The sequence below is a fragment of the Rutilus rutilus genome (genome assembly GCF_951802725.1).
Source record: "Rutilus rutilus genome assembly, chromosome: 6".
NCBI lineage: Eukaryota > Metazoa > Chordata > Actinopteri > Cypriniformes > Leuciscidae > Rutilus > Rutilus rutilus.
The window spans coordinates 27,507,572-27,535,324 of record NC_140214.1 but is presented as its reverse complement, the minus strand read 5'-3'; the positions used below and the strand labels follow the sequence as shown (position 1 = coordinate 27,535,324).

Here is a 27,753-nt window from a genome sequence, read left to right as displayed (position 1 = left end):
AAAGTTTATTTTCTATAATTTCCATCTGTTGGTTTTAGGTTGCAATATGAGCAGAATTGATCTTTAAGTCTGCAATCTTTTTCTTGAGATTTACCCTAATTGTAGTACCTTTTACATGAATCTGTTCTTTCTTTGTTTTCAGGTACATAATCCGTAAAGATCCCATCTCACTAGATCTCAACGGTACCAACAACTGTAAAAACAGCATGAGGAGCGGTACACATATAATAGAGAGGAATCAGCTCTGAATAAAGATCACACTTTTACCACAGCTGTTTATTTACACTGTGATACGAGTACTACTTGTTCTTTAACATCAGTTAAGATCTGAAAGCCATTTCTGACTAGCTGCAAACCTTTAATGTATTATCTATACATGGCTCAGAGTAATGCATGTCTCATTCGCGTTTTTGCGTTATCATATTTATTCCTGCCAGCATGTTCCCGCCTCATGTTCAGTTTGACACATGGAGGTCAAACATCAACGAAAGTGATTTTCCATGTCTGGCTGGAAGTCACATTAGGCATCTGCTGGTTTCGTGCAAGGAACTTGGCAGTGATCCTTCTCCTGAAGACTGCAGCAATGCATGATCTGCATTTAAGACACAGAACATAATAACGATGTAATCAACCCATAAAGACTACAAAAATTATCTACCAATGTAAACTGATATCAACAATCATTTCATTAAAGGAATATTTCACCCAAAAATGCAAATTCTTGCATTGTCATTATTTACTTACTCATATGCTGTCGATCTGTGGAACAAAACAAAAAACCTAGAAAGAAACCAAAAATCACTACAACACAAGCTGTTGTTCAAGCCTATCTTTATGTGCATTTTGGGAGATCGCTTAAAGAAATGCTGGATGGAAAAGGCAAGATGTGCATTGATTCTAAAAAGTGCATTAAACAAGTTAACTAATAAGATGTGCGCATAAACTACTATATAGAAACACATTAACGTAATAAATCCCTCGATGCGCAACAGTGAATGTGATTGGATCACTGGACTAACCAGCGGATCAGTTTCATTGCACAGCATCTCACATGTTGGCTTGATCATTCTGTAATGCCTGAGCCAAAGTCTGTCATCAGAATGATTTGGTTTAATTCCCTCCCAGAAGAATCTCACATTATGATGTTCCCAAACACCAGGCAAGATGACACGACCGCTTCTTCACGCTCTGTGACGGAAGCCTTTTTTTTTTACTTTCAAAAATTTCATTTTGATCACACATTTTGTGCCAATTTCCCAGGAAGTGAATATTTTGTCCTCTTGAACACACAGGATGAAAACCGTGCTTCATTCGCAAATGTTTTATGCAATATTCCAACTTTGTATGGAAACATACTGACAGCCTCAGCAAAAACCATGTTGAACATTCAATACACAAAAAGGCAGCACTCATGATGAACACAACAAAATCACATACAGTCTTGAGTAGGTACTTTTTTTTTTTTTAATGTGGCAGAAATGGGCTCCCATAGACTACTGTGTGCAATATGAAAGTTGTCTACATAACCAACTACGTCAAAATGTGCAATATTCAATGAAGCGCATATGGAATCCCACAGTGCAACATTCTCAACTTGAAAGACCAGACTTTGATAATCATCTCTCTTCCATATATAAGTGTTTTTCTTTTTAACAGCCTTAGTCTGGCTTTGCCAGTGCTATTTTAATCCATGCATAGGTTGCTCTTCACTACATAAGCGTAATATTTCTTCTTCTGATGACGACCACTGCAATGCCAACAAACATAATAAAAATAAACCCTGTCAGTGAACCAGTAAACACAAAATGGCTGCCCGCTTGATTTAATGCAACTGCCAGCAGCTAAACTAGTTAATAAGAAGAGGGTGCACTGCTCACATCTGGCCATGTAGGACCACGTTTGCAAAACTTGATCAATGCGAATAGCATCATTATTGAATGGTGATTGCACAACAAAAGCCTTAGTCACATATTTAGATTTTTATATGGAAGAATGCGGTTTTACAGATACTAGAAACATGACTTTCAGATGATTAGATGCAAAAAGCTTAAAATGAGAAACTACATATATATAAATTAAATGTGTTCCTCAATATTTTAGTGATGTATGGCAAATCACCATGAAGCAGTTTGAGATGTAGGAATGGGAGCTTGTTTCCACACAGAATGAAAAGGGTCATTTTTAAATCACTATTTCTGCAATTGAGATTTTATATCTCGCAATTCTGACTTAATTTCTTGCAATTGAGAGTTTAAAACCCAGTTCTGACTTTACTGCTTATTTTCATAATCAACGGTAACTGTGACCTCACATTGAGAACAAACGACCTTCTGTGCTTCTAAAACGAAAATCGGAATGTATGACTAGTAATTAGTATTGTTTGTAAGTATATTGTAACACCACATCTGGCATGACCGTTGTCGAGCTTGAGGCCGTTTCTTCAAATCCATTTCGAGTGCGTAGAATATGTCAGAAACTGTTGGTGATGTCACATACAGTTTAGAGACAGTGTAAGCCTTGCAGTTTGCAAACTTATTACAGGCTCTAATGAAACAAAGAGGAAAGACATGCATCACCACTTGTTTATACTTTTTAATATTATTTAATAATAATCCACATTCAACAGAAATGTTTAAAAACAAACATTACTTTTAAATGCATTTATACAAAACCAACCAACAATCAAAAAAAAGGGGGGAAAAAAAGAAAAAGAAAAAGTGTACCCTTGTAGATAACTGACTTATGGAAGCAACTGAATTTTCCATTTCAAAAATAGCAATTAGACGCAAGCAGTACTTGGGTTTCAGGGTAAAACTTTCCCAAATGTTCCAATATACTGCAGAATTACAGAGCATATTAACCATGAACAATGTGAAGTACAGATTTTATGTAACCGTAGCATCCTGGATATTTATTTTGCAACAATCATATTTTGATTATTACTTGTGGTCTTGTTGGTTTTGAACAAGGGCATCTCACGCTAAACCACAAGGCCTTCTTCTAGTCTGACTTAAATTTACCATTTGCATTTGTGCAGTGAACTTCAATGCACTACTCTACGCTTCATAGAACAGAAGGCAGAAAAAGGACAAAAAAGAAAGGAACAAAGTGAATCGATTATTACAAGAGCTTTTAGACGTAGCAGTCATTTTATTCATATCAGCGAGTCACCATTTTTAATGGTTCTCCATTATCCAGCTCATGTTTTTACAAAAAAAAAAAAAAAGAGAGAGAGAAAAAAAAAGCATCAAATATCTCCTTTTGAATCTGCCTTGATAACCAACTGCTTTACAATTGAAAAATACAAATCTACTGAGAAAACATGACAAGGACCAACCCAAACATCCAAACTTCCTCTTGCTCACCCTGACCTGTTCATCTCCAGGTGGAGGAAGAGACTAGAAATCATACTGGTGCCAGCAGAAGGTGAAGCAGATGGAAATCCAAAGTGCTTTCAGGGGGGCTGAGAGGAACGGGGGTCTAGTAGTCCATCTTGACAGGTCTCTGGAGGGAGGGAAGATCTCGACGGCCTCGATGAGCTGACAGCAGGCTCAGAACCTCAGATGGGCCTTGTGTTTGACCAGGTATCTGGAGGGAAAATATAGGGATAATCAGCTATAGAATTCTACTGAAATTATTATTTAGGCTGGACAATATGAAGTTTAATTTCTCAAGCATTAAATCAGCCAATTATCTAAAACAGATTCAAACAATTCTCATTCTCACAAGAAACTTCAAGAGACACCATGTAACATGTATACATACACCAAAACCCAGAAACTTTAATTTGACTGTACGTCAAGAGGAACAGAAATATGATCAATGAGATGGATATAAAAACAATTTAACTTCTAAAGTAACGCAATGATTTACAGTACTGTTCAAAAGTTTGTGATAAGTACGATTAAGACTTATTCTGCAAGGACACTAAAAGACAATGTTACAAAAACTTTCTATAAAAAAAGCGCTTTGAAGAAAAGTATCACGGTTTTCACAAAAATAGCAAGCAGCACAACTGTTTCAATATTGATTATAAGAAGAAATGTTTCTTGAGCGGAAAATCAGCATGTCAGAATGATTTCTGAAGGATCATGTGACACTGAAGACTGGAGTAATGATGCTGAAAATTCAGCTTCACTACCGCAGGAATACATTACAATTTTAAAGAGGTTATGAATTGAGAAATCAATCTTTTGGCATATAAGAGGTTATTGTACAATAGAAATATCCTGCAAGTTTCAAAACTCAAAAGTTTCAGAACGGGGTCAAATTTAACACAGATTGCCATGAAAATGTAATCTCAACATAAAAAGCATTTAATCAAATTATGTATATATATTTTTTTACTTTTAGCCCGGGGTAAAGCAAAGAACAGCAAAATACTTCATGAGTAGCAAAAATAACGGATACGGTCAAAATTATTTATTTTTTTATTGATAAATACACTGTACAGTTTCTTATATTAGCCTGTGTGTGTGCAAGGGTCTTGCATCTCCACAGAAAGTGTTAATCACATGACAGGCTGCTGGTCCGAGAAATACACAGAACAAGGCGGCTGCACAATGGATGCCACTCGTTGCTGAAGACGAGAAACTAAGTTCTGAACGACCTGCGGGACTTTTTATCTAAAGATTTAAATGCTAAAGAAAAAATCATGAGTCAGCTGTTTTTGTCAATTGTAAATTTTAACGTTAAAGGTGAACTAAGTAACTTTTTTTACCTTAACTGAACAGCTTCTGAGTCATTGGAATGGTTATATTACTTATTTCGGGTTGAATGGTGGTCGTTTCGCACCCCCCTGGTGGCCGTGAGCGGAAAATACGCACTTGCAACTTTGGGGCGGCGGGCCGCCGGCCGCCCGCGTCAGGAAGTCTCGCGTGATATCAGGTCTCGCGATGTAAACAATTGCTTTACGGCCAAAAGAAATCTGCTAAAATGCCGTCATTATTGCGCTCCCTCACGCTGTTCGAACCCGAAGGAAGAAGACGTTTTAAAGAATGTCCCATCTGCTTTGATGTCGTTGATCTACTAGCCTCTGGTGTCTGAGAATATCCAACGAGTTTTTACAACAGTGTTGTCAAATATCTATTCCGAAGCTGTGGGGGGAGCTCTAGAGAGAAACCTGCGAGCAAAAAGCGAGAATACAGCGAAGAAATCCCGAAGTTACTGAATGCAGCTTTAACACTTTAACTAATGTTAACTAATGAACCTTATTGTAATGTATGAACTAACCATGAGCAATACCTTTGTTACACTATTTATTAATCTTTGTTAATGTTAGTTAATAAAAATACAGCTGTTCATTGTTTGTTCATGTTAGTTCACAGTGGGTTAACTAATGTTAAAAAAATACAACCTTTGATTTTAATAATGTATTATTAAAGTATGCTGTAGAAGTATTGTTCATTCTTAGTTCATGTTAACTAATGAACCTTATTGTAAAGCGTTTTAATTCAATGTTTGTGATTTTAACAAGTAAATGTTTTTGCCACTTGCTTGAGCAAATGAATATATAAATGTATATAGAAGTAATGGATTGAATATGTTGTTTAAATGTAGTGTTTAAAGGTGAAGTCTATGAAAGACTGTATAACTGTACTGTGTACAAATTGCAATAAAACATTCTGAAATAAAAAAGAATGAATAAATGTTGTTTGTGGTATGCAGAGGATCAGTTGCGCACTGCAAACACGGCATGTGTGAAAGCACGAGCGCACTGCAAACAGGAACATGTTTGTGTGAAACAGGCACCAGAGAAAATAACTCCAGCAACAAAACAATAGAGATGCCTCTGAAGTGCAGAAAAAACATTCTTTAAATTCTTCATAACATTACACAAGCATGGATGAACTATTTTTAATGAAGTTCCAGTCAGATCACGTCAGTAAGACGGTTCGTTTGTTTGCTTGCTTCATTTCGGTTTGTTTTAACCAAGACACTGATGCAACACAAGCGTGGGTTTATAAAAGATTTACCTTACAAATCTGATGAAATGGCGCACATTGCTTTTAGAGATGAACATTATAAGCAACCCAAACTCACAGCATATGCAGAGATGGAGTTTGATACATTATGCAGCCTTAGAAAACGATCTAATAATGCGGTTCATGGATTTTGTCATTTACTCAACACGGGTAAATTGCAATCAATAAAAAAAAATTATATCGAACACTCAAATTTAATCAAGGTATCGTGACTAGTGTTGTCACGATACCAAAATTATTGTTTCGATACCGATACCAAGTCAAGTATTGCGATTTCGATACTTTTTCGATACTTTTCCTGAAAAGGGAGAAACACTCTCAAATATCATTGCTGTGCTTTATTTTAAAACCGGGACAACATTCTAATCATATAACACACTAATAAATGAACATATGAACAGCAGATATATTAAACATTTGAACAAAATATGAAATATCAAAATATAAAAAATTAATTAGAGCAATGACATTCAAGGTCATTTTTTTTTATAAATTTAGCAGCATTATCTCATTTATCATAAGAAACATAAGAGCTTTATCTTGATTCTGAACTTTGAATAAAAATATGAACAGCGATTATATTAAACAATGTTTAATATTGGTAACATATGATAAGCCTCATTGGTGATATATTTGACATGTGGGGAGAGAGTTGTGGAATATAGCAGCAAAGACAACGTCGGCAGTGTTGACGGCAAAATAGGCTACAGAATAATTCGTTCTGTATTGAGAGGTGCAATATTTGAAAATTGATTATATTTTTTAAAATTACATTTATATTGTATTTATGTCAAAACTTTCAAACATCAAAATGTCATTTATTAATATGTATTCGTGTCAAAATGACATAGAAACATCTTTTCCTATTCTATTTTGCCTGGGAACGCTTCCAACACGCTTGCGTGTCGCGAGAAAAATAGGCGTCGGTTCTATTTATAGCATGCACGCATTTTCCGCGCGTCTCGAGCTGTGCCCAGACTCGTGTCACAGGCAGTTAACATGGGAGCCGAAATAAAAACAGACACGACACGCAGCCAGTGTGTCGCCGGCCTTACAAATCTGGAACGCGGTCATTCTTAGAAGTATGGATACTAATAAATTAAGGAATCGTGACGTTTTTAATTTCCGATTTACTTTTGAAGTATCGGTGCACCGTGCAACAGAGCAAGGTAGGCAACGTACTTCCATATGTCACTCCTCGCGTCATCAAGTCGTGGTCCACTTGTGCTTGCACATGCAGCCATCTCGCTGTAGTGTTTTGTCACATGACACTGACAGCGGCAGGTTCTTTGCTGCGTGCGTCAGGAAAAAAACACAGACGTCCATAGGGAGGCGTTTTTTTTTTTTTAAGTATCGATACTGATAAATTTAGGTATCGTGACGTTTTTAATTTCCGAGTATCGCGATACTTTTGAAGTATCGATACACCGTGCAACACTAATCGTGACAGCACTAAAGAGGACCTAAAAAATTTAAAATACAGTTCATGACCTCTTTAATATTGAAACCTGTTATTTTAAATTGAAATACAGGTTTTATAATACTATTGTTTTTACTGTATTTTGATCAAATAAAAGCAGCCTTGGCAAAATAATCATACCAACCCTCAACGTCTGAACAGTGGTATACATCAAAAAAATTCTTTGAATTAATACATCTTTTAAATCTTGCATAAAAAACACACTGTTTTGTCAGAATTCATTTATGTCCTCGCAACACCTCATACATGTTTTTGTGTGTTTTTGGCAGACATGTGAAGGCCTTAGACATTCATCACTCCACACTAGCATATATCGGTCACCATATCGGCATCGACCGATATATGTTCATTTTTAATGGTCTCGGCCTGATAAACAAATATTTGGCTGATATATTAAAGCAGATAAATGGATTATTTCCTTCATCTGAGACACTTCAGATGCACACCGTTCGAAAAGGACATGGACAAGTACAACAAGTGCAGCGCAAGTCTGTCATATGGCTACATAAAATTATAATAAGAACATTATAATTGTGTGCTTGGCACATTGTTTTTAAATGGTGAGACTTTTGTTTTTTTGTAATCAGGCTCTCAAAAATTATGTAAAAATTAGGATTTTGATTTATCGGCCAATAATTATCAGCTTTCAAATATAAAACATTATCGGTATCGGTCAAAATTCTCATATGGGTGCATCACTACTCCACACACAACTTGCCATATTCTAAGAATCACAATGAAACACATGTTGATGCTCCAAAGCTGCGTCTTGGAAAATCTGCTGAGAAATATAATAATAAATGCATCTCTACCACAGTGAAGCATGGAGAAAGAGACTGTGTCATTGTGTGAGGAGCTGCTTCACTGTAAAAAGTCATTTAATGCTTTGGAGTACAGGAGAATATTGCAGAATGGCTTGCTTCCCACAAGCTATTTTCTAAAGAGGAATGATCAGATGATATTTCTCAAGACAACGCTCCTGCCCAAATTGCAAAGACAACCAAGTGGCAGCTTGAGCACAAGTCCATCAAGCTCATGTTTTGGCCAGGTCAGAGTCCAGATTTAAACCCTATAGTGAATACAAAGTGGAAGGATATTCCATGCTCAGCTGATTCATCTTCAGTATTTTTGCAATTTTTGCCAATTTCCCGACCAGAGTTTTGTGATTAAAATGGTCAAGACCATTAAAAGACCACTAAATATTTTACCATTTTTGTCGTGGCCCATTTTTTTGACCATGAGCGTATGTGACAAAAACACTGACACATGTTGGTAGTGCATGTGACAACAGTACACTGTCAGAAGCCATTCCTCTCCAGTGTGTGCTATGTTAAATGTAGGTGAAAGGAGTTGCAATCCTGACCTGTCCAGTGTTTCCCAAAAGCGGAGGAAGACGGGCCGGTCCAAGTGTCGTTTGTGGTGGCTCAGCTCCAGCACGGTCACGTCCCACTTCTGTACGTTCGGGTCCGTTCGTGCCTCATCGTACTTCAGGTGAAAGGCTCGAACTAAAACAATAGCATGACATAAAACACTCTTTCTAGGTACATAACCAATGTGGTGCATTGTACAGGGTTTGCTCTGTCATGAACACTAGATTCAAGGACTTTCTAAAGCATCTTTTATATATAAAGCACAATAGACAAAGGTTGGAGAGAGAGAGAGAGATTATATCTATAAAATTATCTACAGTACTATGCAAAAGTCTTATGCACGTCAGTACTTTCAGTTATTTATATCTTTTGCTGTAGTATGTCAGTCGGAAAAATCGGTTTACATTATCTCACCGTCGTTCTGGCTTTGGCAGCGCATAAAGGCCAATTTTTGTAATAGCACCATGCTACTCTAACCAAATTTAGTTCTTGTTTAATTCAAGCACTTTCAAGGACCTATGTTTGTTTTCACAGACTTTCCAATCCTTGCGTCCATGTGTGTGAAATTCAAGTAACCCTCATTGTAAATAATGTGTTGCATTTCCCCAGACCAATCTCACTTTTGGCAAATATATCCACAGGAGATCCATCAGGCAGCAGCCATGGCCAGCCCTTAAACTGCCAGGCAGGACCCTGGACGAAGACAGCCACTACACGATCCCTGTGAACAAACAACAACAAGTCTCAAATCAATTCATAAATCCCAAGGTCAATCTTTCAGTTGATGCATTAACAAAAATTTTAGCGTGCCTTCCATCCAATAAATCGCAATAAGCTCTATATTTTGATACTTTTTATATGAATAGGAATTGTGATAATCAATTTTATCATGAAATTCAAACAATAAATGTCCTTTTGCTAAATATATGCACTATTACAGTCGTTTTTTATTTAACCTGTTAGTGACATCTGATTTAATTTGTTTGAGTAAATATGTCATAAAAACAAGTTATTAGAGCCTCTCTATAACAATAGTTGGGTAAGTTACTTATTTAGTTACGTATTTAGCTCAATTACATCAGAATTAACTAATTAAATTACAGAAAAATTTAGAGTAATCCCTCGCTTTACTTTTTCGAGGGGAAAGTAATTAGTTACACCCAACACCTAAAATTACTAAAATTATAAGCTCTGCTTCTAGATATTGCGAAAGACAGGCTCACCAGTCCTGTGGGGCCAGTTTGAGCGGCTGGTCGATCACTCTGTAGGGTACAGTGACACTGAGCGTGGCACCGCCTGGCTGAACCTGATCTTTACGTCTCTGCAGAAGAACCTCGTTGTCCCTCTGGATGCCCTGCTTCTTCTTATCCTCGGATGTGAGAAATCTGTCGAGTAAAACAATTCCAACAGTGATATAAAATGCATTTGACCAATTTACATTTGCAACTGGAGTATCTGAACAAATGTCAATTGAACGAACAGTGCGTAACACAATTGCATTAGGGCTCAAGACTAACATTAGAGAGCAGTAGCACCCGTGCCACTTAGTTCTACAGATGGTCGGAGGAATTTTAAATCATAAAACTTTTACACCATAAAATAACTATTGTTTTGCATTTTTAAGTGCAATACCTAATAATATTGCATGTTTATTTATTGGTAAAGCACTGAGCTTAAGTTAAAATTCAGATAAAATTAACTTTTAATCAACAACAGTAACAAATTACATTAATGTAAAAACATTCAACTTTGTAACAAAAGCATGGTTCCGGTTAAGGCCGGGACACACCAAGCTCTTATCGGGCTCACGGTGACGGCAGTTTGCCCGATTCAGTTGAATCGGTGTCAGGGCCGTCGGTGAGAGTAGGAACTGATTTGATGTTCAGTTTAGCAAACAAGTTCTTAGTGCATGAGAATTAAAGTGATGAAAGCGAAAGTGATGAAAGAGCAAGTCAGTCAAAACGGCACAGACAAAAGGCTGATCTAGCTAATGTCATGCTATCCTACCTAAGCATTCCAAAACATGAATATTTTCATAACATGAGCCACTTAAAATGAAGAAAAATGTCATTGTTGATCATTGTAGCCAATCACAGACATACATGTTGAGCGCGTCAACACAATGACCACTCAAAGGTGTTTAACAATCCATTCAACAGCACTCAAAATGCTAGAGAGAAATGCTGGTATCGTCAATTTTTTTTTTTTTTCAGTACCGACTTGGTACCGAAGTCAGTACATTTTGACAACTCTACTTTGTTAACGTTTCATACATCTCATGAATCTTTGTTTTGGTTTCTCCTTTTGAATGACTTCTATAGACTCTATTGATACCTGCTGATATAGAGTTAATTCCTTACACAAAGTTTGCAGTCGGCTATAGTCTGCTAGTTCTTTGAAGTTTGGCTTATATTGAAATATATATGATGTCTATGGTTTATAACAGAGAATTCTGCGCTGAATTTGAATGCTTATAACCGTAAAAAAAAGGTAACCGTAATTTGAGATGGCAACCTGTGACATTCTACCCGAGAGGCGAGCTCCGAGAGGCGAGCTACAAGAGCGAGCTCTGTAAGTTGTTTATGTTCACTATTATTGTAATGTTATGTGCTTTGAGACATGTGGTAATTTAAAGTCTCTTGTGACGCTTGTGACGCAAACTCTACTGTTCATGTTTTTAAGGAGACGTGGCTTTGGAGACACTCTCAAGGGAGGGTGGGATCTCATGCTTTCAAAGCTAGCTTGCTACTGTTAGCTGCTCTGAAAATTGCCAACCCTACCTTTTAATTTAACAGCCTTAATTTAGCTTTTTAATGTAGATTAATTTAACTTTCCTTTGAATCAAGCATCTAATCAGCACTTACTTGAGGTCCTGCAAGAGATCCTTGGCGTTGAGCATTGTGATTAAAGATGTTGTAGCAGCAGGGATGATGATAATGGGAGTTCTAGAACCTGGAAAAAAAACAAGCAAATCCACCAACTGAATTTTTTGTAAAACAAACTAGCTCTCTGCAAGATCCTATGAGAAATCAATAAAATATTTTATAGCAAAGTTAGAAAGATGTATATTAACTATAATTTTTTTTTTTTTTAAACACAAGCTTTCCATGTCTGAAAAAATATATTTTTAATCTTGAGAACTGTCACCATGTCTTAATTTTTTTTTTTTGTGACAACAAAGGTGTAAAACCTCATAATTTGATAAAGACTAAATTATAAAAACATGCTTTGTTCAAAATAGCATATTTCCTTTCCTCATCCACATTGTTAAAGACGTACCTTTCTTTTGGTTGGGAGGGGGTCTTGCTTGAGAGACTAAAGTAAAGAAGAAAAAAAAGAAACACATTGACAATTTTTTATTCTAGCCAGAAAATGTGAAATCATTCATGCACATGCTACAACTACGCACATTTGTAACATGAGATAAACAGTAACAGGTTCAACATTTCAATTGTGCTTCTAAAATGATGTGTGTGAAAATTGTGCAATTGTGTGCTGTGTGTTCCCATCTCATTAAAGTTCAATCCTTTAATCTTTATCCTTGTGCAACAGAACACTCAACACACATCATTTCTGGCATCTTTCAGCAAATTAGTACTTTAGTTGGGTGATTAGATGGATGTTCTGTTGTTTTAAAGGAATTGTTCACTCAAAAATGAAAATTCTGTTTCCGGAATCTTTATAATGGTTTCTAAAAATGTAAATAGATATTTTTCTAACAAAAACCCATAACTTCCCCTCACAATGCATTTATTAAATCACTCACTGGAGTCAAATGGATTATTTTTATGATAGATGGATGTGCTTTTTGGATCTTCAAAAATTCGAGCACTCTTCAATGGCATTACAAAGCTGGGAAGAGCCAGGATATTATTTAATACAACTCAAATTGTGTTCGGTTGAAAGAAGGAAGTCATATACACCTAGGATGGCTTGAGGGCAAGTTGGGTTTGGGTTTTAAAAAGTTAAAATAACCACCTCAGATAATATGCTATATATGCAATATTATAGCCATCAAATTACACAAACTATTCCTTAAATCTTAAAGGAGTTCTTCCATACCTGGTCTGGGAACAGGCTGCATGGCTGGTGTTTGGGCCTTTCTAGCAGATGCTCCTTCCTACACACACAAAGAGAGAGAAAGAAAATACACATGAATGCAATGGTAAGTCAGGTTAATTTAAATTAGTCTAAAGGCCAAACAGTAACAAAAAAAATCCTTGAGAATCCGTTTTCATCAGTTTGACCCAAAATATGCACACTTTATGCATCTCTTCTTGTCAAAGTGCAGAAGACTTTAAAAAATAAACTTTATCAGCAAAGTCAAAGTGGGTTATTTGGGCTTTCTATCTTGTACTGAATATCAGTTCAGTCTAGGGCTGTAACGTTTATTTTTTGAGATCTATAGTCACAATAGACTTAGATAAATGTATTTAATTAAATACTACTATTTTCACAGTCATCTTTTAAACTTTAAGACCGGGGTAAAGCAAGGAAAACTATAATTTACCTCAACAATGCGACATAATGAACAGCTCTCGTCTCATTCGTGGAAGTGGAAAAACAAGTTCTTTGTGACATGCAAGATTTATTGTATTAAAATTTAAATGCAATAGAATAGGCATGAGAGTCGGCTGTTTTTGTCAATTTTGAGTTTTATTTTAAAATGTTTGCGATTTTATTATTATAAGTAAATGGTTAAATATTTTACCACTTGCTTGAGCAACTTAATATATACATCTATATACAAGTAATGCATTGAATATGTTGTTTAAAATGTGTTAAAAAAGGAATGTCTATTAAAGAGTGTATGCGTGTACAAAGAGAATCGCAATGCTGACAAAAAACTTTTTTTTTTTATAAAAGTTGCTGATAACTTCTGATTTTGAGATAAAAATGTGAGTATGTGTTTGTGGTACAGCCGTGGATCAGCTACACACTGCAAACGCAGCACGTGAAAGCACTATAGCGCGTGCTGCTCCTGCACCGCATATGCATTTCACACAGAGTAGCCTATGTCTGAAACAGGCGTTAACCTCTGCTTTCTCAACTTACACATCACACTCCACTGTTATGGCCATGTGGCAATTTCAGTAGATTTACTCACTAACATTGTTGTGGAAACACAATAAGCATGGAAACTAAAATATGGTAGTATCATGCTACAGCGCACATTCTATCAGCTGCAGTTCTGGCGCCTCAGTCCCAATACTGTAAAACTCAACGTACATTCACATCACATGTTAATGCAGTGGTAGAGTTTCACTCACAGGACACTGCACTTATTTGCAGTCACACAAGTTCATTATTTGCTTGTGCTTTAAAGCTTTGCCGGGTAAACATTTCATTGGCGGTCTGTTCTGACATGATGCACTTTTTCGCACATACACATACATATACATATACACACATATACACAATATATGTGTATGTGTATATATATATATATATATATATATATATATAAAAAAAATAATTCAGTGAGCTTTACGATTCAAGAAGGGTATTTAAAGTGCCCCTATTATGCTATTTTAAAGTTTCCAGGTGAAGTGAGAAGTTTGAACAAAGAAATGAGGAATTAAAACTGTGTAAATAGAAAGTCATATTTATAATGTATTCAGTAATTATAATGAAGACAAAAGAAAAGAATAATTAGAGCCATAAGCAGGCCACAGAGGTGTGAACATGTGCAGAGCAGGGAAGACTGAAACTGAACGGGGCAGTTTGCACCACAAAACAAAGACAATACATGGATGGATGGATGGATGCTTAGAAAATGACAAACATCAGTTAGCACTTTAAAGTCTTCCAAAATAAAAATCACGTGACATGATCTTGAAAAACTTGAAAAACATCTACAGATTTTAAATATAACATTGCATTTCTAGTTTAAAACGATACCAACTTCAATTTTATTTTATTTAAAAAAATTCTAATAACATAAAACTTTAAAGCCATTTATAAAACAAAATTCATTATGACAATAATTAATTGTGACTTTACAATAAACTGCAAAGTGTCTGCTTTCAAATAAAACCATACTTATGCTTTACGTGCAAAGGCTTCATGAACTGTGTTTTAGTTTGGGTTTGCCATTTCCTTGCAAGCAATGCGGTTTCTAACAAGATAAAGTATTTAGAAACCACTTATAAATATCAGCAATTATAATCAGAAGGGAGGGTGCCCATGCATGTCATGTGGAGAAAGAAAGGTGCGTGCGTGTGGTTGAAGATGTCAGCAGAGCCATGCTTTGGCACATTTTCACCTCCCTTCCCCCAGCTTTTCTCCAAATGATCAGAACAGCAGAGCAGCACAGCACAAAACAGAGCCGCACACAGCATCATCGCTGTACAGGCAAGTGGTATCGAAGTCTGTGAGGAATAGGGGGAGGATGCCTGAGCAACATGAGAAAATTCGAAAGTAGCTTCATCCGTGCTGCATCCCATCATGTCTCAGTCAGCGTTCGACAAGCGAGACGCAGTTAATGGTCTTAGGAATTGAATTTATGAATGGGAGAACACCTAAAGCCACGGCCAATCGCTGACCACCTAAATCGCACATCATCTGTGAAATCTACAGGAAGACAAGCAGACAATTGAAGAGAAAAGAAGCAAAGGCGTGGCAACTACAGGAGGAGGATGACATTGGAACGCGGCAGCGGTTAAAATGTACAGGACTGACAAAGAACATATATCTTCTGACGCTGGTGCTGATAGGATTCATTCTTTCAAGCAATCCTGGTATAAGAGAAGTAAGTCAAACTAAGATGCCACATTGACATCTGTGTGTGTGATTTGTATTTATTTATCTGGATGTAAACAAGAATTTACTCTGAATGCTTTTTTAGCCAGTAATTAGTCTCTGACTCACAATTAGCTAGTGACAAGGGAAAGAGAAGGGGAAAAGAAATGAAACGCCTCAGCCACCTGTGGCCGTATTTACAGCTGGTATTCAACCTGACAATTGCACCAACAAACTTTTTTTTGTATGTGACTGCTGTTTTAGGTGAATATTATGACACCATCTGCATATAGCATGAAAAAAACCGATACAACAATTCAATGGTTTATTAGTTAACTGTGAAGGCACTGAGCTGTATAATGTCTGTATAATCCAAGATTATAATCTAATATTTAAAAATCGCTGCTGTGTGCGCTTTAATGTTAATAAAAAAATAATTAGAAACTCACTCACTACTTTTGACTAAATAACTTCTGTAACTTTCATAAGGATTAATATGTATAGGGCCCTATGATTTCCACGATGTGAAAAACGCAGACAGAATCCAGTCATAGAAATGGAATTTACTCTATAATGCGGAATGTCACAGAATTTGTCGAAGTCTTGATGAATAAATAAAAAGTAAGTCATTACACTTAAATCAAATCGCTCACATCCCCTGCACAGCCTGGGAACATACGATTTATATAAATGATCTGCCATTTTCGCTATTGTCCTTGCTTGCTTCTTCACAGTATCTGCAGAACTTCTGATGATTCTGCTGTGCAGGTCCACGTTACTGCCTGGCCTATGGGCTGGTATATGCACATTTTGTGGGTGTAAATGTTAATAATCCTGACAGCAACGTTTTTCGGTAACCCTTCCTTTTACAGTCCCCTAATTACTAGGTATTTACCTGGTAAATATATGGTAAGTTATAGTTGGTTATTGGTAATTACCACAGGTAACAAGTATGTAAATGCAGAGAAACTACAAACTAACTACTAAGTATTTACCTGGTAAGCATATGGTAAATTATAGTATTTTAGTGTGTAATTACTTAAGGTGATTAGTATGCAATTACAGAGAAACTACCAGGGAAAAAAACACCACTGTTAAATATCAACTCAACAAAGTACTGTGTACTTGTTACCTGTTTAGGTTGGTAATAACTCCGATTTAATTGTGTACTTCCTCAGAATGTAGGCAGACTATTTTTAGAAACACCTGCAGTATTACCCATCAATTCAAGTTAGGTTTGTAGTTATCCTAGGGTTATGTTGGTAACAGTCCATGTTTATTTATTACTATCTTGAAATTAAGACGGTAGTTTCCAATAAATTACCTTGTCTTCCATAGTTGTTGTTCATTGCTACACCCATTTATAGAGGGTTTATCAAATAATTTACCTTACACTTACCTGGTAACTACCCCGCAGGAACAGTTTTCCCTAATGTCATGGCACATCTTAAATACTGGGTATGTTCTTGCAGATGTTTTTACAATTTACTCAGTAAGTAAAGTGTAACTTTAGCCTTTTAGCGTTCCTTGGTAACGCTGCAGGACATATGAGGTAAAATAAAAATAAAAATGTGACTATGGAAAAGGGAATGATATGGTACAATTCCAGTAATACCATGGAAATAAACAAGGCTTCATTTTACAGTACAGTTACACTTTACTTACTGAGTAAATTGTCATGTTTTCCTTGGTAACGTTGCAGGACATATGAGGTAAAAAAATTGTGACTATATGGAAAAGGGGAATGATCAGGTGATATGGTACAATTCCGGTAATACCATGGAAATAAACAAGGCTTCATTTTACAGTACAGCTGCACTTTACTTAGAGTAAATTGTCATGTTTTCCTTGGTAACGCTGCAGGACATATGAGGTAAAGTAAAAATAAAAATGTGACTATGGAAAAGGGAATGATATGGTACAATTCCGGTAATACCATGGAAATAAACAAGGCTTCATTTTACAGTACAGTTACACTTTACTTACTGAGTAAATTGTAAAAACATTTGCAAGAACATACCCAGTATTTAAGATGTGCCATGACATTAGGGAAAACTGTTCCTGCGGGGTAGTTACCAGGTAAGTGTAAGGTAAATTATTTGATAAACCCTCTATAAATGGGTGTAGCAATGAACAACAACTATGTAAGACAAGGTAATTTATTGGAAACTACCGTCTTAATTTCAAGATAGTAATAAATAAACATGGACTGTTACCAACATAACCCTAGGATAACTACAAACCTAACTTGAATTGATGGGTAATACTGCAGGTGTTTCTAAAAATAGTCTGCCTACATTCTGAGGAAGTACACAATTAAATCGGAGTTATTACCAACCTAAACAGGTAACAAGTACACAGTACTTTGTTGAGTTGATATTTAACAGTGGTGTTTTTTTCCCTGGTAGTTTCTCTGTAATTGCATACTAATCACCTTAAGTAATTACACACTAAAATACTATAATTTACCATATGCTTACCAGGTAAATACTTAGTAGTTTCTCTGCATTTACATACTTGTTACCTGTGGTAATTACCAATAACCAACTATAACTTACCATATATTTACCAGGTAAATACCTAGTAATTAGGGGACTGTAAAAGGAAGGGTTACCCGTTTTTCCATGCACGCTTTTGCATGCACGAGATTAACATATAAAAGGAGGAAACAATGGTGTTTGAGGCTCACGTTATGTTCATGTTCATGTTCAGGTATCAGTTCCATGTACAGAACTCTAAATATTCAACTAGGCCTATGCCTAGGTAAATACAGTTGTCCGTTCTATTGCACCTTTAACAAAGTAATTGTGACAAATATATTATTGTTGTACAGTAGAATTTAGCCATGTCTCAATGTAATAACATATGCATTTAATTTATACAGTGAAGAATATGCAGTGTTATGTTATATTTGTTTTGTTTATTTCTGTACCTTTACCTACCTAAAAAGCACTGTTTATTCATATGTATCTTTGTTCTGTTGTGTTGAAATAAAAAAAAAGTTTTTCAAATAATATTTAACTTTCTTATATTTAGGTTGCCATTATTTACTAATATTTATTTCAACGTTGTACAGGCTGTGTCGTTTCACTGACGGACGTGCTAAAAACACGCACGTAACGTCTGATACAAAATGGAATGGAAGCTTGAGCAGTATTTATTATTATTTTTATATTTCAAAATGTATTTAAGTAAGGTGTGATAGAGACCCTAGCGGTCACAAGGAGAATCACACCAGGCATCCGCTTAAAGGTCGTTCCAAAAGAACAATTCATTAATTATGAATTAAACACTTTAAAGGCAAGGAAGTGCAAAAGGTTCATACAACAGTGGATAAGAGCAAAAATAAAAACAAAAATGGTTACAAAAACAGTGTAAAAACTAGCACTGTGTTGAGGTACTAAAACTAGCACCAACTTCTCTCACGAACTGTTGGAGACAGCAGCATTAACAACCTTTGCATTAAGCTCCAAACTCCTCTCTGTTCCCCCGTGCCTCACTTCTTAACACTTAGGCTATGTCTACGTTAATCCTGGTATTTTCCGAAAACGGCACATAACAGGCACAATACCGGTATAAACATGAATATCTATTGGCACAATATGCGTCTCATGCTTAAACTTCAGTCACCTTTTTAAATACCTCTGTTTTGGCAGTCCACACTACAACGCAAAAAGGGCGTTTTCAAATTCATCCACTTTGGAGGGCGTTTTCAAACAGGTTCGTTTTCTTTAATAAAAACGCTGTCTCAGTGTGGACGGAAGGCTAAAATGGAGAGAAATTAGTGTGGACATGGCCTTAAATGCATAATTTTCCCGCCTTTAGTTAATTGGAACATACCATTTTATGTAAAACTAACTCTTGTCTTTCTATACATTTCAGCTAGTTCCCCCAGTTAAAGTTAAAAAGAAGAAAAAAAAAGCAAGCAAGCAATAAATACAACATACAGGCAAGAAAAACAAAGTCATTCGCACAACTGATATTTCCTAAATGGTTAAAATGAGCAACACTGGCTCTCCATCACATAAGAGATATATAGACACACACACACACACCATAGTGTGTGTATACAGTAGTCAACATTTGAAGTGGATCAAAAAAGTTCAAAGTTGTCCAAAGACAAGAACAGGTATTGTTAAAAATTAATGTACAACTTTGATGAAAGGTTTTGATCCACTTCAAATATTGACTACTGTATGCATGTGCATGTATATGTATATGTATATACAGTGGTGGTCAAAATTGATGGCACCCCTGATAAATATGATAAAAAAAAATGGCTGTAAAAAATAAATCTGCATTGTTTATCCTTTTGATCTTTCCTTCAAAAAATTCGCAAAAATCTAACCTTTCATTGAAGTAAAAGAATTGAAATTGGGGGGTAAATCACATTATGAAATAAATGTTTTTCTCCAAAACACGCTTGCGTGTGTGTGTGTGTGTGCCACTCCATGTGAAAATGGTCCATGTGACAATTTTTTATATAGCCGTGAAGGTCATGAGGGCCCAAGCACCAATGGTTTATGCGGACAATTACATGATACAACTGAGATGTCACTTTGCAAATAAAATGTTATTTTTACAGCAAGCTTGGAAGAGCCAGAATGTTTTCCAATGGAACTCGAATTGTGCTTGGCTAAAAAAAAAATAAAAAAAAAATAAAATAAAAAAAAATTCATATACACCTAGGATGGCTTGAAGACAAGTAAATTATCGGACAATTTTCATTTTTGTGTGACCTAACCCTTTAAAGTCCATTTTATATTTCTTTCTTTCTATAAATGTATAAATATATGTGGCCTTCTAACCTTTAAAACTGCCTTTGGTTTTAAAACTGGATTTGCAGGTTCCAAGCTGGTGTCAGGTTAAACGAGAATGTTACAAATTACTAGGGGCAAATCAGTCAAATCAGAAGTCTTGCCTATAGTCAACTAATAGTTGAAGCATGTGTATTGGGGTGGGGCTGGGGGCGGGTCTTTAACATTTCAAAGCCGCAATGTATAAAAAAAAATAAAAAAAAAACAAAAAAAAAACACAAGCATATAGAAGAAAATGTATAAAAACATTGAGAAATCCAGAAAGGCCACACTGCAGACAGGATTTGCATTTCACATGCAAATCAAATTAAATCGGCTAAATTACCTGTGCGAGCAGGCTCTAAGTACAGCACAACATCAATGCAACGAAAAAATAAACAATTAATTTACTAAATTAAATTAGAACAGAATATAACTTTCTAATAAATAAAAATACAAAACAAAATAAATCAGAATCAAGTCACAAGATGAGCAAATGTGTGCAAAATGCCTAAAGGGCAGGGGAACATTCAAAACACAAGCCACAAATAGTTAGATTAGATAACCCTGACAGATCAATAAATACAATTAAAATAAAATATTAAAATAACGATAGTAGCCAGAATTTTCAACTTTGTCTTTTTAACTGCAGAAACAACAATAAATGCTAAACTGGAGTGGCAGTCTTTTTAGCTAAAAATGTTCACAGCATCCAGAAATCAAATTAGAACCGGCTGAAAAGTTTTGAAATCACTTGTACCCTAACGTTACCTGATCGAGAGAACAAATCCAGTCTTTCACTCTGTCTGTGTCCGTTGAAGTCTTTTGTGCGCGCGGATAAAATACATTCTAAAACACTTAACGTGAAAAACGTTTAACGACTTGATCTCCTAAAATAGTTACATTAAAATATCAAATTATGTAAAGAAAACGCTTCACTAGGAGGAACGCATTGCGTTCATATTCTGGGTTCATCTGCTTATCTGCACATAGTATGGTTTCTTAATAAAGTGTGTACTGTGTACATGCATTAAGCCACGTTAAAGTGCCTTTAAGCGTTTTAAAAGCTTTTATCACGTTAAGCATTTTAGAATGTCCTGTGGAAAACCAGCTTGTTAACGCTGGCCGGCAGAAGTGCGATCATGGTTTTCCTGGTGCTAAATCCAGCCTTGGAGAATATCCTTTCTGATGGTGTACATCCACACTTTAGATTTTCTTATCCCAGACATTGTTAAAGATTTAAATCCTTGCCGCCAAGACGCTCCTCTGTCGGTCAAGGATTTTGAAACTTAAATCTGTCACGGGGTGTTTGGATTTATTCACGCACGTTAAAAAATATTTATTAAAAGCTTCTTTCTTTGCACATTTTTATATACAGCATTATCATAATAGGCTGAATATTAACGTATTGACAGAAAACCGGTAGTTCTATGTGAAATCAGACATGGAGCGCCCTCATATAGCCAAAGTGGCATGATCCTCGTTTCATAACACCTCTGCGATGATTCGACCGTGAGATCGGTAGTCGAATCAGGCTCCTCCAATCGAAGCATCGAATCTTCGACTATTCGGGGTCACCCCTACAAATTACAAATATGCATTCACACAGATGCATGCAGACTTAATATTTAAATAGTCTATTTGTGGTTTAATATGCATAGTCACTAGTCCATACCACGACTTAAGTTCAAATTTTGGATAAATCAAAAATAGGTCTGTACACTTATCTCTTAACATTTGAACTCTCTCTTGCATTTGTAACAGAAACATCCGAGACACAGCACACAGTGCAGCCCACACCTCACCATCTCCCCCCTTCTCCCGCATTTCGCTGCCAGGTAATAATTTCTACAAATTCCTCGATTTCTGAATTGTTGCAATTATATGATTAACTGATGATTTTATTCTTATGAAATGGATTTTTAATTACTGCTTCATTACCTGGTCAATAAATTGTAAACATTTGATTTTATTCTGACTGACTCTAAGATTGTTTTCCCAAGTAGATTATCGGATTCGTATATTCCCACAAGTTTGCATCAGATTAGTGACGACTAATATTTGACGACAAGTGTACTTGGTTTGCAGAGACAAGTTAGTTCTGTTTATGGCAGCAAATGCCGTTTGAACAACCTAAATCTGGTCGTGTCTAATTACCTCCATTTAATTTAAAGTGCCATTATTATGCTATTTTAAAGTTTCCTAATGTTGTTTTGGAGTCTCATACAACAGGTTTACATGTATCAAAGGTCAAAAAACTGTTTAATTTCCTCATAATATACATTTGAACATCACCACATTTTTCAATGATTCTCAAACGACTCAAATGAATCAATCCCTCCTTTCCGCGAGCTACTCTGCTCTGATTGGTCAGACAGCTCAGTCTGTTGTGATTGGTTTACCATGTACAGCGCATGTCAGAAACAAACACTCATTGCCAAAACAATGTCAGCTGTCCTGAGGCTTCCTACACCGTAAACTAAAGACAATAACGAACAATGACGTAAATTTTACCATATCAACGCGAACGCGAGTCCGATGATGAAACACCGGAAGAACTAGTTATTTAACCTGAACCTCCATTACAAGGACGACTCGAGCTAGACGTTTCTCAGTGATACGCTACTCAGTTTGAGGTACATTATGAGATGTTGCAACTGTAATTCCTCACCATTAGCATTAACAAGTGCATGTCCATCAGCGAACCGATTATTTTACTTGTACTCAATATATTGCGGTGAACACGTGGAAACTGTATCAATTACATAATCTAGCGTGAATGACTAATGTTAATGACTGATTTAACATAAACGTTGATAAAACAAATCTTGCTCCATGATTAATCTTTCCTCAAAGTAGTGAGAATGACAAATCTGAATTAATAGAAACAGTTATAGGTAATAGTGGCCCACAAACTGATTAGCAGAAGTATTCAAGTAAGACAGTGATAACGTGAGTTAGCCAGTTAGCAGGAGACCTACACAATATAAAACTCAAAACTAAGTATTTTGAACACCATCTTTCAAGAGCAAGCGGTTTGCGAATCCTGCATTGAACTCCGAGATTTGAGAAGCAGTCATCAGTGAAATAAAGGGAACACAGCAAAAGTTTAGGATTATACTGCTGTGGTATTTTGGTAAAGATTATGCTCTCCAGCATCCACAGGAATCAGCTGCAGGTTTGAGATTCAAGTTTTCCCTGGTGTCTGCGCACGCAATAAGTGGGCGGGCAATATGCTGATGGTTTCGTCTTGACGTCACAACGAAACGGCTGATGACTCGTTTGAAAAATGATTCATTTAATTGACGCAGAGTCAACTCTTAATTTTGAAAGACAATAACTTTATATACAGTGGACTTTCAGATTTAAAACTTTGCAGGATGTTTTCATTCACTTAGAGCTGTTACACACTACATGAAAGGTAATTTTCAAAAATCCATAATAGGGGCCCTTTAATGTTACTTTAGATAAGTGTAGGTGAGAAATCACGGGCTTGGCCAATCCAAAGCTATTATAAGAGAAGTAAAGTTGGTCGACTCCTATCTGTAATAGTGGCCAAAACCTCTACTGAAGTAAACTGATTAAATTAAGTTCAAGTGTATGCAATTCCATAGGGGCTAATCGAAGTACCTCTGATTGTGTAAGGGTGAATCCGACTGTCTAAGATATTAGCCAATTACCTCTGTTTGATGAACAAAACTGGCGAGATTGTGTCGTGAGACCTGCAGAAGACGCAAGGACCTCTAAGTGATATAACTTCCTATAGGGCCCTATAATTTCCACGATCACGGAATCGGCAAATTAACGCGGAATCTAGAGTTAACGTGGAATTTTACATATTTGGAATGAAATTGTTTTTGTGTGGGAGAAGAACGTATGTCTGGGGAAAAGGCAGACCGGGGTAAGCAAATCTAGGTGCCACAACCCTCCCGTCATTTCAGCTCCCCCTTCCCCTTCAAAACATTGAAAGCATGGCGAAGCGGCTCTCCACGGCTCTGCTTTGGTCGGCGAAAAAGTTTAGAAACTCAACGCTAAGCCCTCAGTAGTAGGTCCTACAACTTGAATACTTGTTTAAGTAACTTTTGATAAAATGTTTTTGGCTGTTACATGATGACAAAGTCAACTTTAATTTCATAACTCCGGGAGTAGGCTACTTGCTGTATTTTGCCTTATTTTTGATGCACTTTAATGTAGGCTACTGTATGGAAAAGATGATTCTTATAAGTACTTTATGTATAACTCTGAAAATGAGATGTTTTTTTTTTTTCTTGAAAGAAAAAGCTAATGGAGCACTTTTATTTAAACTTATTCAGTTCATTCCTATTTTATTTGTGTACATTTTAATCATTAACATTAAAAGCACACTCTTTTTATGACTAAAATAACAGTAAAGGGTAAAAAACTGAATTCCCAAAAATTAAAACGGAAAAAAGAATTAGCAAAAATTAAAATGGAAAATACGGGATTTGGGAAAAAATAAAACGGATTTTATAGGGCCCTATTCCTAATCTGAGCGGGTAAAACATAAAAAAGAATAATCAAACATTACCTTACTTTTAATGATGCCCAGATATCATTAAAACCTTTTTCATTTATGGAGTCAGATGCTCCATGAAGTCAGTACATGTGAGAAAATATATTTCATTTAATCTTGTGTTGCGTAAAAGGAAAGACAAGAAACGCGCAAAAACCTTAACCCGTATTATTGGAGACCTCCATTGGACTAATAGACAGGTTTACAAACCCATAATATACATATGTAAAATATATTGAACATTTTGTGTAGTACTTAAGCAAATAAAAATCATCCCCTTTCTTATTTGCAGATTTTCGCATATTTGGACTCGTATGTTATTCGGAGAGGCTTGACAAATCCAAAGAACCCAAAGAGATCATGCGATTGAAGCTGAGGAACAGATACCACAGGGTTTCCCTTTTTCTCATTCTGCTGGTGTTTGTGGGATGCCTCATTATTCAGGGCCATTACATTACTCATTACATTTGGCCCTGTCAAATCACCCAGGAGATGTCTGCTACTCAATGGCCCCAAACCATGAAAATCTTCAACAACTCAACCACGATGAATCCAAACGGGTTGAGAGAGCTAGAAGCGACACCTACACCACTAATATCACAAGAAAATGTAATCTCATATTTGGATGTTTTGAACATCAGTTCAAATAAAGAGATGATAGCAGCGAGGACACTTAAAATTGAGCCTTACGAGTACATCCTTAATGAGCCGAACGCATGTCTCCTGAGAGCACCTTTCTTAGTGCTTTTGATTTCAGTTGAGCCCAAGAAAACAGACGCCAGGGACGCCATCAGGAAAACGTGGGGCAGTGAAAGTATGGCAGGGGACTTGGGTTTCATCCGTCTGTTCTTCATTGGTGTAAATAACGACACCCAAAGAAATGGCAGTAAACTACAGCACACAATAGAGGACGAAAGTCGACAGCATCATGACATCATCCAGCAAGATTATAGGGATACTTACAACAACCTTACCCTCAAAACGCTGATGGGGATGTACTGGATCACAAAGTATTGTCCAGAGGCCACATATGTCATGAAGACAGATAGTGACATGTTTGTCAACACTGAATACCTCGTCCAAAAATTCCTCAAGCCCATGGGACAACTAACACAAAAGTATTTCACAGGATATCTCATGACAGACTTCAACCCAAACCGAAACAAAGAGAGTAAATGGTATATGCCCCCAGAAATGTACCATGGTAGGCAATACCCCACCTTTTGTTCGGGAACTGGGTACGTCTTCTCAGGTGACGTGGCTAAGAGGATATATGTGGCGTCTCTGAGCATACCCAGGCTGCATTTAGAAGATGTGTACGTGGGTATCTGTCTAGCTAAACTGAGGATAAAGCCAGTGCCACCACCAAACGATCAGCTGTTTAATCACTGGCGAGTGCAGTACTCCAGCTGTACGTACAGCAAACTGATCACTTCCCATGGGTTTCACCCCAATGAGCTGATCCAGTACTGGGAACACCTGCAGAGCAACAAACACAATCCCTGCTAGACGACAGGGTAAAAGGACAGATTTCGCCATGCTTTATTGGGGGGGGGTTATATTCTTACCAAATATAACATTAGATCACATCAGGGTTATGTACAACTTTTGTTTTTTTGATTATCAGGTTTTCATTATGTAATATTAATGATGGGTGATCTTCACATATCTGACTAGTTAAATGGGTATACAAATATGCAGTTGTGGGTTTTGAGCATTGGTTTTTGTGATCAACCTTATAGGATTGTAAATAAGCCGTCAACTGCCAATTTAGGGGACATCGCCCAACCCTAATGAGTACAAACTTTCGCCGGCTGTTAAACGCCTTCAAACTGCTATTGGTCCATGATGATCGCGTAAAAGATAGGTGTGCTCTGGGGCAATCTTTTTAGGTATATGTGGCGAGCAGGACGAGGCAGAGGGCCGTGGGAGAACGGCGCGAGGCCGGTGGCGTGATTGATAATGAGCGACACCTGCGCAACGCACCGGTCTCGTATCTCTCACAGAGGAGCGGAAGCATAAAGGAGGAGCGACAACAGTGGAGATCGAGAGAGGCCAGGCCTGGATTTTATTTGATGTTTATGTTTTATTTGATGTGACAGCAGTCGTCCGTGAGGGGCTGCTGTCTTTTACTTTCGTTTTGTATTTGTTTTATTTTTGATATTAAAGTTTCTTGAATGTTCGCCGGTTCCCACCTCCTTCTTCCCACAACATTGAACTTCGTTACAGTTTATTTCTTCACTCAGTACATCAAGGTCAGAAAGTGAACACACTGGAGTGCTGCTTTATAGTAGAAATTCTGATTTCTGAAATTGAAGAACTGACAATTTTTTTTTTTTTTTTTTTTTTTTTTTACTTAAAGGTGCAGTTTGTAATATCGGCAGCAAGCCTTTAAAATGGGTATATCCACATCCCTATGATCAGATGCTTTAAGTGCACTTTACTTATCACTTATTTTTGTTGTTGTGTGTTGCATTATTAGAGAACAATGTGGATGAGTGAATACATCAATGTTTTTATCATGACTGTGATATGAAGCAGTTCGGGATTGCTAAGAGACAGCTATCAGCTCCACACGCAACGCGAGTCCCGCGGATGTAAAAGGAATAAGGACATTTCATTCTACCGAACTACACGCAAGTGCAGAATTACAACTCACAGGTCAGTTTATTAGACAAATTAAACTTGTGAGGTAACGCAGCGCTGTTTCACTTGGTCTAACATTACACTATCACACTAAACTGCATTTGAGTGTGTTGAAATGTAACTTATGTGTTAGTTTGTCTGTATGAGACTAGCAGTAAGCTAGATCAACATTAGAATAACATACAGATCATATTCTAACATT

The 27,753-nt window shown here is 36.6% G+C and overlaps 3 protein-coding genes across 3 annotated transcripts in view; 2 read left to right on the top strand and 1 right to left on the bottom strand.

Moving 5' to 3' along the window:
• The window catches only part of kcnt2a (potassium channel, subfamily T, member 2a), a 30,087-nt gene extending 27,648 nt beyond the window's left edge, over nucleotides 1–2,439 (top strand). The window contains exon 20 of the mRNA XM_084412056.1: nucleotides 143–2,439. Within this exon, the coding sequence (XP_084268182.1) occupies nucleotides 143–248 (106 nt within the window). The 3' untranslated portion in view covers nucleotides 249–2,439. The remainder of the gene's footprint in view (nucleotides 1–142) is intronic.
• Nucleotides 2,440–2,576: 137 nt separating this feature from the next.
• Nucleotides 2,577–27,753, bottom strand: part of cdc73 (cell division cycle 73, Paf1/RNA polymerase II complex component, homolog) — a 39,881-nt gene continuing 14,704 nt past the window's right edge. Inside the window, exons 11-17 of the mRNA XM_084410535.1 lie at nucleotides 12,897–12,954; nucleotides 12,114–12,149; nucleotides 11,699–11,786; nucleotides 10,058–10,219; nucleotides 9,455–9,555; nucleotides 8,828–8,969; nucleotides 2,577–3,588 (exon numbers count right to left, since the gene is read on the bottom strand). Coding sequence (XP_084266661.1) covers nucleotides 3,552–3,588; nucleotides 8,828–8,969; nucleotides 9,455–9,555; nucleotides 10,058–10,219; nucleotides 11,699–11,786; nucleotides 12,114–12,149; nucleotides 12,897–12,954 — 624 coding nt within the window. The 3' untranslated portion in view covers nucleotides 2,577–3,551. The remainder of the gene's footprint in view (nucleotides 3,589–8,827; nucleotides 8,970–9,454; nucleotides 9,556–10,057; nucleotides 10,220–11,698; nucleotides 11,787–12,113; nucleotides 12,150–12,896; nucleotides 12,955–27,753) is intronic.
• On the top strand, nucleotides 24,648–27,263 carry LOC311291502 (beta-1,3-galactosyltransferase 2). The gene has a single exon (XM_084410537.1). The coding sequence runs from the start codon at nucleotides 25,266–25,268 to the stop codon at nucleotides 26,412–26,414; it is 1,149 nt and encodes a 382-aa protein (XP_084266663.1). The 5' UTR covers nucleotides 24,648–25,265; the 3' UTR covers nucleotides 26,415–27,263.